Consider the following 13,385-nt stretch of genomic DNA (forward strand, 5'->3'; position numbering starts at 1 on the left):
TGAAGAAAACAAAAGAGAGAAGACTCTATGAACTTAAAAACATGAAATGATTTGTTAAATTGAGAACAGTTTACTAAGCCAGAGTTACATTAAGAAGACTTCCTTATTGAAAACACGGCATGATGTGTGGGATAAGATCTTCTGTGCCTGCTAGTCAGAATAATACATTCCAGTCACTACTACCTAGTTTACTGTCTGCTTATCAGAGAAACATATTCTAGTCACTACTACCTAGCATAATGTTTTCTTGTATAACAATATTTAGAAAATATGCCTTGGCTTTAGTTACATTATATAATTAATATTTTTGTTGTGTATTTAAACAACATAATTTTTTTTTAAAAACAACAGAAGACTGATCATCAGCTTGAATAAGAATCATAGGTTAAGATTTTGACTCACTGTTTTTTTTTTGCCTTGATGAGGCAAAAGACTTACAAGAAGCCATTTGTAGATAAAACACTCATACTGTTATGAAGCTGACTATACAGCAATGAGTCTACATGACCAACTGTACACCTGGATTGAGTATACCAATATCTTTATGGCAAATGATCCATACAGAAACTGTTCCTCATGTAACTGCAGAGTTCTGAAGATTCCCAAAATCTGTTAAGACCTCAGTAAATTTAAACCATGATCAGTTCAGTTATGTCTCAACTACATATTCTTCCTGTGATCAAATGGCAGCTGATCAGTTCAGTTATGTCTCAACTACATATTCTTCCAGTGATCAAATGGCAGCTAAAAATTTCCAGTTCTTCCCCAATGATGATCAATATATGCAATATAAAGAGCTTTACATGGTCGGCAACAAGCCCCATCCCTCTTTTAACCTTTTCTTGATTTCCCAATGATTAGGGAACCCTGACTATGTCCCCAGATATGAAGTTTCTACTTAGCAGTTGTAGGACTTCCATTTGATGATGGCATAAAATCACCTATCTGCCGAAAATGAAGCACCAAGACAGAGCAGCTTCTAACAGCAACATCATGTAATAAGGGGCAATGTGCCCTGTTTGAGATACCATAATTAGCCATGAAAAGTTTCCTCCCTTAGCCTGGCTGCCTTGTGTAACATGTAATGTAGAACAGTTACTCAATTTTTTACATTGATAGGTACAAGTAATTAAGCTTTCCCATCAAATGTACATCATCAAATTAAGAAATTTTGGTAAGTGGGAGATAAATCCAGGCATGAAACACAACTTTAATAATCATTATTATATAAAATAATAATAATAATAATAATGAGGACTTTGTATAGCACCTAATCTTCAGAAGCTCTAAGCGCTTTACAACATTAGACAACACCTATAAGATAAAAAAACATATAATGATATGATTACAAAAACAAACACCATGAAATTAGAAAACATTAAAAAACATGCTGAGAATATTTAAGGTAGGAAACATTATTAGGTCTTTGAGTTTGTTCCTGCAGTCGAAATAAGTGAGTTTTGAGAGCACTCTTGAATGTGATCACTGTGTCTAAGTTCAGTGGGCAATTCATTCCACGTTGCTGGGCCCTGGTATGCAAAAGAACGCTGTCCATATGACTTTGTTTTCAAAGTGGGAATAATGAGTATACGATTGTCAGAAGAGGAACGTAAGTATCTTGCTGGTGTGTACACTTGGGTGAGGTCAGATAGGTATGTTGGACTAGAGTCCAACAGTGAAATGTAGCACAGAGAACAAATTTTGTGTTTGATATATAAAAAGTAATACCTGATTGGTTAATGCATTTCATATATTAAGAGAAAGACTTGAAAAATCTTTTAAAAAAATTCATCAACATTTATTCCAAGTATTTTGCAGTGAAAGAAATGCTGTATAATTTAAACAGGGCCTGAATTATCTACTCAGAAAAAACTACCTTTCTTCACTGTTAGTGAATGATAAATTGTACTTGAGAAACAATAGTTTGTTATATCAAAGTGGTACCATGTGAATCCATTAATTTAGGGGGATATCTTTTATTATCTTTTGACCCAATCTGGTTAAAACTGAGAACTACCTATACAAGTAGATCTGACAGACACCAATATAGGTTCGTGTAATGCCAACATTTGGAATTTTGGGTCAACTTATTTTTATAAGCATTTTAGAATAAGTGTTGCATTTCATGTTAGGAGGAGTTATCATTTGAAATGATATAATTTCTGAACAAGATTTTCACTTACATAAATGTGAAAGTTGTAATTTCATGGGTAAATGGAAAGGTTAACAGAACATTACCCAGTATTGGTGACCATCATATTTCCATTACGTTAATCATTTTATTCTAATCAGATTGCCATCTGACCTAGATAAATATGATAAATGTCACTGACCTAGATAAATATGATAAATGTCAGTGAATACCACACCTCATGATTTTTGGCACAAGTAATGATGACAGGGGGTCCAACAAGCCTGGCTTCAGCTTTGTTCAATTTTCTGTACACATCCCCTTGAAATTGGGACAAGACAAATATTGTATCATATTCAGCCGCTCCATGTATATGCTCAAGTCCAGTAGCTGACTCAAAGACATCAGCATCAAAACTCTGAAAATAAATTAAATAAATCAGTTACTAAGTAACACAGTAACAAATTATGCAAAATATATACATGTAACTTAGCAAGCTATACAGTGTTCCCTCTTGACAACACTTTTCATAGGAACCATAAAGAATATCCCAGTAAGGCTGTCTCCTGGTGGTGCTATTTATAAGGATGTTCCACCAAGGCTATCTCCTTATAGCACATGCAAATTAAAAATAGGATGTGTTATTATATGAAAGCTCATTACAAATGGTTCTTATGAGCCAGGAGCTAAAATAAAGTGAAATAAATCAAGTTTCAAAGATAAAACAGAATATGCCAAATTTAATCTGATCTATGACAATACCCACATCATAAGAGAGGCAACAGTATGCTAAGGGGCTTTACGTACAGGGACTGCTTATCACAGTTGTTAATACCTGTCTCGTTTTCTAATGTTTATATTTCAGCTCCCACCGGAAATACATAAATAAATAAATATAGAGATTACAGCAACTACAAAGACTTGATGCTCAAAGGGTCTATAACATACTTTATTCCAACATAAATTTAGAACATTGGTCACATCACAACTCCCAGTTGTATTTTTTGATTATTCCTAATATGTTCTGTACCATTGCTCATAGCATAAATAATGCTGACAAACAGATAGTAAGCAATAATTCAATGAGTGTTCCCTCAAAAAAATAAAAAAATAACAAGCCTTAGTATCCGAATTGGGTGATGAATTAAAAATTTGGGGGTCTCAGATGCACAAATGAGGGTAAAGGGAAATAATGAATTGAAGTACGAGAAGCTTATATCTTTCAAGGCTTCATTAATGTTCTTTGCAGTTAATATTGCTATAGCAATGGCAACATTTTCATAGAGTTTGAGGATATTGTCATTCCCCTTTATTACAGGGAAGAATAATAAAAGCAATCTGGCTTTCAACATACATATATTATAACCTCTTGGTGTGTACAAAACTTGTACAAAACAGATATCACCAACCTTGAAAGAGCAATTCACTTAATACAGTAATGAAGGCATAACTGTTATCAACAACTGACCTCTCAAGCAATGAAATAAGCTTAGAATGGGTCCCTGTCAAGCCCGTATGATTAATTGAGACTGGTCACCAGTCATAAGCATTCCATTCAATTAATACTCCCCAATATTACTCCTACTATCAGTCCACTGAGCAATGCTTTCTGAGGTGTAAACATATTTGGTCAACCATTAAATATATTCACAGTTATAGAAAATCCAATGGATTTGTCTCCTTAAAAAAATGTAGTGCAGGCCCCAAGAATGCAGTTACTGAATATTTAAATACTTCCCCCAAGATATTTTCTATTACTTAAACAAGAATAGTCTTCATAGCGTTATGTAGGTGAGCCAACTAGTTTCACGAGCTGTAGTGGATATCCATTATTATGTATTTATGTTGCTGAGACTTTCTACATGGGTCAATAAATCTTAATCCATCAACTATAAGACATGATGTAGGCAATCCATGATGACTGCTACATCTGCTATGTGATGGAAACAGTGTGAAAGGATTAAGGTCCACTGTGGGAATGAGGATTTCTGTAATCCATGATGCATTAATGTAGTATCCACATTATTATGTTAAGTTGTAACACAGTAATTTTAAATAATGATTGCAATACCTTGACCGCTTCTTTCAATTCATCATTACAAATGCACTCATCACCAACAAGAATTATCCTCATTTCCTTGTCATCTGCAAAATAGAAACAAAAAAATATAAATTAGAAACATACTTTACTCTTAATCTGAGTTCGGCATTCCAGGCTTTACTGAATAAAATATAACAGTATTAAAGAAAGCATTTAGAAAGCCTGATTTTGTTAAAAATACTTATCATCCTTTTAAACGATTTCAGCAATGGAAGCTGAGGAATGCCGAAATCGGATTAAGTTTAAGTATGTTTCTTTTACAAAATGGAGAAAAATATATTAATATTCAAGGAAGTGATTAGAAAGCTTCATTTCATTCAAATCTCTTATCATTTGATTTCTGTATTCCTACTAACACATTCCTGCAACTGAAATGTAGGCCAAGAAGAACTTGAAAACATGTCTACTCTCTTGTGAGAATTTGAATTTATTAGAAAAAAGACATCATTGTACGTGAAGTCTGACTAAAACATTATGACTTTAATTTGTAGAAATGCACTGATATAGATTGCCAAGTAAGCAAAATATTCCTGAAAATATGACTTATGGAGGCGATGACAAAGGGTTCCACCATATTGGCTTTTGTATCTGTCATAATGCAAACCTAGCTCATTTGCATTGGATACTTTCACTGTTTTTTTAATGGGCTTTGTACCAATTATGATTTGAATAAATAGGGAAAAGATTCAATAATGATTGCACATGATTTATTTGAGATATTCAAACGATGTCTGTTGCATATTTCACCAAGAAAAGTAGGTCAAACTGAATTCAGCATAGCCTGAAGGCTCCCATTTGCATACATCACAGACAGGGTGCTCTGGTAAATTCCATCGATTTCACAAAATAGCAAGAAGAATCTCAAAAAGAGGTTATGGCCTTTTCAGCAAGAGGTCCAAATAAAAGAAAATCAAAAGCAATATTTCGAACCATTTTAATTACATTTCTACACTCAGTCAAATATTGCATTACTTTAGGGACCTAAAGTTTACTAATTTTAAGAGAGGGATGAAATGGAAGGTATAATACAATTATTTCATCTTTATATTATTAAAATTTTATGAAATCAGTGGTGTGGTGTCAAGCACAAAGCAATCCGTTATGGGTCCCTCTCTAATCCTCTAGTGGAGTCAGCTTGGATTAACCCCCTTTCAATTTTAATATTGGTGCCAAGCAAAGTCATCCTGGCACGAGTTATTGTTCAGTGTGGAGACAATACTTGATAGTACTTGTAGTTGGTCGGGGAATATTTTTCAGGTATTTTTATTTCTTGTCCTATTTCACAGAAACAGGGAACAGAGAAGGAAATCTCAACTTAATAAATGTTAAGTGAAGAGTGCAAAGGAACTTGGAAGTAACGTTTTGTTTGGAACAGTCATTGTTACAAGTCACTACTACAGTACTAGCAATATCAAACCATTTTTGTACAATTAATACAAATGGCATTTATTATACACCAGTGAAAAGGTCTGTTTGAGACAAACAGTGATGCAGATTTCATTTTCATAGCTCAAGGTTTTCATCGCTATGACTCATCTGCACAAACATTATTAACCCATGAATGTTTATAAGATGTATAGGTAGATACACATTTGAAGTATAAAGTCATACTGAAATGGCATCAATAACTAATGCAAATACAACTGAAAAATACATTAAGGATGGATCCAAAATATGTGCTGAGTGGCAGTTTGCGATTGCTAAGGCATTAAATATTTCCATTGAAATTTAAGATCATTTCATTCCCTTTGTCAAAAGATATTTAGTGATTACAAAAATCTGAAGAAAAGCTCTACAAGAAAAGATGGAAAAGAGAAACCTATGAATTTTATGTCTGAAAGTGTGCAGTTCAGTATGTCTTGCCATGTTCCAAGGAAACACAAAAATAATAAGGCATCACAAGGTATACTATATCTACAAGACAAAAATAATCAGTTTAAAGAAACTGCTTCATGACTAGCACACGAATTAAGTGAAAGCCAGAGTGAAAATGCACACTTATGCTTGAAAAGACAGTGTTCAACCTTAAAAAGAAATTAAATAAAGGGAAAGGTATATTGATACTAAAGAAAAATTTATGCAATGGCTGGGAACACGAAAAGATTCTATTTAAATGCAATGCATCCTTAAGAAAATTGATTGGGAAAAAAATGTAGAATTAAAACGACTCTGATCCAATTTATTATATACTCAGTCTTGTGTAAATAAACCTGAAAACAAAGTAAAGACTTTGCATAAAATATTCAGAGTCTTGAAGGTAATATCGAGAGACTTGATCAAGAAAATGTTAAAGAAATGAATTGAAATGAAAGATTTCTGAGACGAAAATGACTGGCTGAGGGATATTTTGAATCAGTATGAAAATGAATGTACATGTTTATGATCTGGAAAAGAACGTATTTTCTCCCAGCTTCAGAAATGTGTTTATGGCTGTTGTAACACCATGTCAGCAGAAAACATGTTTGTGATGTTATAGTTGTTGTTCTTTCAATGATAAACAAACAGACTGTCTGCCCAGTGTATCAACAATCTGCAATATGAATTTATAAAGACTAGTTTTTATCACAGAAGCATATTGCTGAGGTAGCAAGTTCTAAGCCTGACACTTCTTTGTACACAGATGAGACTTCAAAATATGGAAACAAAATAGGTGGAAATCACATTAGAGAGAAGGGAGGACAAATTTTGGATCTGAGATATTTAACTATCAGATCAGGCAAAGATACGCTTCAGACACTAAAAGAAATACTCTTGGATATAGATACCTCAGCTCACAAAGCAGATGGTAAAGTTTCCAGAGAGATAGATATATAAAATGTACAATGTCTGACAGTCCCAGTATTTAAGTGAAGTACAATGAGTTATTGGAGGAGTTTAAGTCTTCAATACTGCCATATACTATCCACAACTACTATCAACTGGATGAGGAAAGTCAACAGTCTGTGAACAAGCTCTTAATTTCTTTTGTGGCCTTCATTCACTTGTATATTTTGTAGAAACATCAGCTGCAGCAGTTTTCAAAGTGAAGAAATAAGTTTTTCAGGATCAGCCCCCAATAACAGACCCATCTATTCAGAAACATGGTGAATCAGGTACGACAAGATTGGTTAGGCCAGCATGTAAAGCGCTCTGCCCATGGGGCAGATGAAAAACATGGTTGTCACCTGAAGTTTGTAACCTTCATATCAAATTTCCTCAAGGAAAAAAACATTAAATCACTTAAACAAGTACCTTAGAAAGGAAATCATTTTAATACATTATTCCACAATGCTTCTCAGGTTTTTATGCTGCATAAAATGATGGTCGACTTCCTTGCAAATTATGACCTTAACAGATTGACAAATGTATATTACATGATCTGAATGTACCATTTAACATTGCTGGTTGTAAGGCTTTAGACTTAGTGTCAAAGTTCATTAGTACACCATTCTGGAATGTTCTTGTAAACAAAACATTTAACTACTTCATGCTCAAAAATGGTCTTCAGGATGCAGCTAACAAAGTTGTTGACTTTATGTGTGGTCACATAAAACCATTTGGTGATAATGTCGTCAAAGTTCATTTGTACAGCTGTCTCGTTGAAACCAGCAAATATGACAATGATTGTGAATCAATCCTAGGCATAGTTCTGTCAGCTCTGACTCAGTATGTCACAAGAAAATTCTCAGATTTCTTCCCTGGAGGCATATTTGCAGCTGTTGCAGCAGACCTAAGGGAAGTTGGAAAAAGTGTTGAGAAACACAAGAAGTATTGTGAAAAAGTATTTGCCTTCTATGATCAGCATTACCAGGGCTTGAAATTAGCGGTAGTCCGCTAGCCCGAGGCTAGCAGATTTCCTGTCGGACTAGTAACTTTCATAATGTTAATAGTCCGATGGCTAGTAAGTTTCGGTTATCAATAGTCAGCGTTGACTAAGACTTGACTTAGCAGATGTTCTGTAGAATCAAAACAATGGCCATTGTAAACACAGTCATAAAATATTAGCATGAGAAGATGAAGTCAATTTCTGCCTCGGAAAGGTGCGTTTCTATAACAAGAATCTATCCGATTTTGTGCATTTCACTTAACAGCGCAAATGATGGTCCCGTCATTAACAACGAAAGTTTGGTAATTGATCCTAATTAATCTGATAACGAATTAAATGAAAAAATTACGTGGTATCACACTTTATTCACTCGACCACAGTAACAAACTACAAAGCAGTATACGACACAAAAGAACACGACAAAATTTATTCAAATTAGTTTGCACGTTTTTTGCTCGGTACCCAAACGCTCCGACAGTCACAGACAGGAAACTACATATTTTACATTTCCATCTAAATAATTATAAGAATTAGATCAATTTATTACGATTACGTTATTGAGACATCCTTTCCATACAACTACTTCTTCTATGATGATAAGAATAGCTTTTATATTTTTCCCTTACAAGAATGAACAAATAATTGAATACACATGGAGATATCCAAGCAGAATGCCGTACATTTGTTGGGAAATAAAATCTCTGAGCATGGGCATCTAAGATTTGAAAATTTTCCGCCTGATTATTAATTTCAACAATACATTGAGGTTCAATTAATTAGGAACAATTACCAAACTTATGATACCGTCATTGGAGCTGTTAAATACAATGCGCCGAGTGTCAGATGGGAACACACCTTTTCCAAGCTGAAACTAACACTATCTTCTGATGCTAATATTTTATTACAGTGTTTACAATAGCCACTGCTTTGATCATGCAGAACATCTGTTGAAGTTACGTCTTTGTTAGGGAGAGGCCGTTTAATTTTGGGAGGGGGCAAAGACACGTATTTCTTGCTCTGACTTTCTTATATAAAGGACACTGTGCCATTCCTGTTCTTGCTTTAAATAATTCACATCAGCTATACTATAACATCTCGTATTTCAAAACAAGGCACAATTCCCTCCTTATAAGACAGGCAAGCTGTGGCATTTGATAGGTGTTCAGCCACTGGAAAAAAAGCGAAAGTTGAATGAGAATGATGAGGAATAATTCTTATGATAGGAAAAAGCATAATGGAAAGTTTCAGAAGAAATGGACAAAAGAGGGAATGGCTGAATTATGATGAGGAAAGGAACGTTATGTGGTGTAACTGGTGTACGCAATTCGCAAAAACAAACACACAGAAAACATCAGTTTTGTTGCCGGTTGTTTGAACTTTAAAACTGAATCAGTAAACGTACATGAAAGCTGTGTGACATAGTTTTGTGAACAGGACTAGTAAAGATTTGGCAGGACTAGTAAATTTCTCAATATACTAGTCCTTCTGGCTACAAAGAAATTTGTGTTAAATTCGAGCCCTGATTACATTTTAAACCACATATTGGCACATTAGCAACTGAAGCTTATGTCACATTCTCTCTCAATAAAAAAGAATGGTTGAGGAAGAAAAGAAAAGAAGAATACTGAAAATATGTAGCTGAAGAAAGGAAAGAAGTTGCTGTAGTTAAGAATAAGTTGATGGAGAGAAGAGATGAAATAGAAAGGAAATGGTTGGAAAGAATAAATGAACAACAGAAGGCTCATGAATCTGCAAGGGAGAAGAAACAGAGAACAAGAAAAGATGACTCAAGAGATTATTTATTATGGATTGTGGCAGTCACCAGACCAAGCTGACACAGCTTTTCTATCATTCAAGTGAAATGCATGCAAAATAAAGACACTATAAACACAATTAAGATTTTGCAAAGAAATCCTTAAACAAATTACTGGGGATGCAACTGTATTCAATTTTTCAAAAACAGGCAGTGGCAAACAAATACAAGTAACAGTTGAAGAGCTAACTGCAAATATTAAAATACTAGTAATACATTCTTACAATAACTCCATTATCATCAGAAATGCAAATAATTGTGGGGAAAATGTAGAGGCATGAATTCATAGAAGATGGTGAAGATGCATGGTACTATGGAAAAGTAATATCACAAGTAAGTATCATATGTACACCATTATATATTTATTTGTAGGTAGATGGGGATATATATATATATATATATATATATATACACACACAAACACACACACACATTGGTCTCTATCTATATTGCTGTGCATGAGAGCCATGAAAGTGATGTTACAAGTAGCGCAACCTTATAATGAGTGACATATCATTTAGACCGAGGGATTGCTATAGTTAAATTATTTGAATATAGATACCCAAGTCATAAGAATCATAATATGGAAACAATAATCAAAGCCACACAGTGTATGCAATCTATATTGATAGATGTAGAGGTCTTTGACTGCAAATGATTCATTGACAGATTACCAGTTTACCTAAGTATCAGTTGATAATTAGCATGTCATATGTTTGAAACTGTATTAATCAGTTTAAATAATAACATGCTGTGATAGTACGGTATTCAATGAACATTGTATGTTCAAATCACTACTATTTAAACTGAGAGGACTTCAATTATTCATTATTTACATGTAACAAACTGCTGTTTCTCATTTCTCAATTTCATACATTATATTTTTAGGTTACAGGATACCTATCCTAGTTTAACATATGAAACAGAAACTAACGAGGTGGTGTATGTATACATACCAGCTCATGGATGATTATAGACACAATTGCCTAGAAATAATTATTTCAGGCTGGTAAGTTTCTCTATATGTAAATAAACATTAAATGAAACAAATCAAGGTATCATATGAAATTTCTGACAGACTGTTTTCATGACAATATGCAAGTTCATTCTCCAATAACTTTTCATTGCCTTAAGCTATTAACATTAAATCTGCATCACTGTTTTTGTCTCAAACAGACCTTTCCATTGGTATATAATAAGTGCCATTTGTGTTAATTATAAAAAATGGTTTGATATTGCTACTTTTGGCTCCGATGTTAACTGACATATGAACACATTACAGAGCGCCCTTATTTGGACAGTAAGACCTCGACCCCCTAAACATAAATATTAGAATTGATGTCTTACACTGTAAGACTACTCGACCCCCAAAACAGAAATATCAAGGTCGATTCCTTACATTGTAGAACTATAGTCTGACAATACAAACCTGTTTGTTTGTACCCCCCTGCCGATTTAAATAATGGAAACCTTTAATGTGATTAAAAGTGCAAGAACATAGTCAATTCATTGATTTATAGTTTCTAACCTGACTATGAGTAGAGTGGCCCTAACACTGTCATCTTATGCGTGTTTCGTGCATAACGGAAGTTTTCAGTGTAATATACGGTAAGGCTTGGATCCATTTCCAGTTTCTGGACAAGTCCATTTTCAACAAAGGGGTGTATCACGACTACAGATGTACATACATAAGTTGTCTGTTTCTGATATTTACAATGTCGAATCAAGCAAAGGAAAATAATGACAACTACAAATTTGTTTTTCGTGTGGATTTAACAAGCGGTTTAATTTCTATGTTCATATTAGTCCTACCTGTAAGACCCAACGCTGATATTTATGTTTTGGGTATCAGGGTCTTACAGCCTAACTAACGGCGCTGTGTAGTGTGTTTTGATGTTGACTAACATCGTTATGAAAGTAAAATTTTGATGAATATTTCACACAACTGACAACTAAAATAACGACGCTTTTCTACAAAGTAAAGTTAAAATATTTTAGTCAGACTTTACTTACTATGATGCCTTTTCTCTAATAAATTCAAATTCTCACAAAAGAAATGGACCCGTTTTCAAGTTTCTTTGGCCTACATTTCAGCTGGCTGGAAAGCGATGAAAGCCGAGAATGCCGAAATTGGATAAAGTTGAAAAATTATTTTTTAACGAAACGAATAAAAAATATATTATGCCTATAGGAACTGTAAGCAACGGTTCGTTTCATTCAAGAAACAGATCCCCAATATGAACCTACTTGAACTTACTGCGGCATACCTTGACTACTGTCACATTGCAACAAATTCAAATATATGTCAACGGAACGTGAAAATGCATCCATTTGCTAGTGTCATATTTTCATTCCACCAAGATAAAGACAGCACAGTAAGTATATTAATTACACATAAATTAATGGAAAAATATCGATATAGGTTGCCAAGTGTGTGAGATGTTCCTGAAACTTTGATTACTCATTCCGATGTCAACGACATCGGAACACACTATACAAGGCCATTATTTGGATAGTAAGACATAGCACCTAAACAAAATCAAAATGTGCTGTCTTACATGTAGGACTATGTTCATGTATGCAAAAGGATATAATTCCAAACTCTCAACGTTATGTAATTTATGGAATTATCTGGCAGTTGCCGAACAGTATGAACTACATCATTACGTTGTCTGATGGAAATAAACTAGCCTATAGTGTATGCAATATGTCGCCGTGTTAGTTTTGTATGTCCGTTAAGCATGAAATGGTGCAGGGGATGCCAACATTAGTGCCATTCTGGACACAGTCAGGTTAGAAATTATAAATCAATGATTCAATTGACTTAGTTCTGTGCACTTTTTATCACATTAAACGTTCTTGTTTTTGAAATCGGTAGGGGGGTACAAACAAACGGGAATGTAGAGTCAGACTATAGGGAGACGTCTTACTCGTAGGATTATAGAAACCCTCATGAATCAAGTTTTTTTGACAAGTGGGCTCAACGCAAATGGCAGCTTGATCTCTGGACGAATATCCTGCATACAAACAGTAAGCCTCAAAAGGTATATGCATTTTAAAAGTTAAAAAAAAAATATATGTATATATTAAGAAGGGGTACGTTACTCTGGCCCTGAAAAACTGGCAACATTAAATTACACCGTGTTCATATATTCAGAAACTTTATACTTTGATTATCACAATGCAATTTTTACAGTTCCACGTGGTGAGTGAAACAAAAAATGATGCAGATCATAACGCAAAAGACAATGTTAGGCAGGCTCAGTACCGTCTTCATTAACGGTTTCTAAAGCTCCAGAATCAGCCATTGTTGATAGATTGCTTCGAATTTGGCGGCGTTCAAAACAAACGAATTTTCCGATTGGCTTATTAGCCATTTCCGGGATTATCCCAATGCGTTGCTCAAACTCGAATTAACTACGGCAACTGGTATAAGACTGATTCGGATCATGGCTGACTCGGTCCAGGCATGATTCGGACCAAATTACTGGCTAATTCGGCCCAGATTTCATGCTGACTTGACCCAAATTCCATG

General features: G+C 34.3%; 1 protein-coding gene across 1 annotated transcript in view; it reads right to left on the bottom strand.

Annotated features, from left to right (window-relative positions):
• LOC149798915 (protein ECT2-like) overlaps nt 1–13,177 on the bottom strand; it is a 191,614-nt gene extending 178,437 nt beyond the window's left edge. The window contains exons 1-3 of the mRNA XM_089957002.1: nt 13,119–13,177; nt 4,203–4,276; nt 2,370–2,549 (exon numbers count right to left, since the gene is read on the bottom strand). Coding sequence (XP_089813128.1) covers nt 2,370–2,549; nt 4,203–4,276; nt 13,119–13,158 — 294 coding nt within the window. The 5' untranslated portion in view covers nt 13,159–13,177. The remainder of the gene's footprint in view (nt 1–2,369; nt 2,550–4,202; nt 4,277–13,118) is intronic.
• Nucleotides 13,178–13,385: the final 208 nt, after the last annotated feature.

This window comes from Sinohyriopsis cumingii, chromosome 5 (genome assembly GCF_028554795.1).
Source record: "Sinohyriopsis cumingii isolate HCF-2022 chromosome 5, ASM2855479v2, whole genome shotgun sequence".
NCBI lineage: Eukaryota > Metazoa > Mollusca > Bivalvia > Unionida > Unionidae > Sinohyriopsis > Sinohyriopsis cumingii.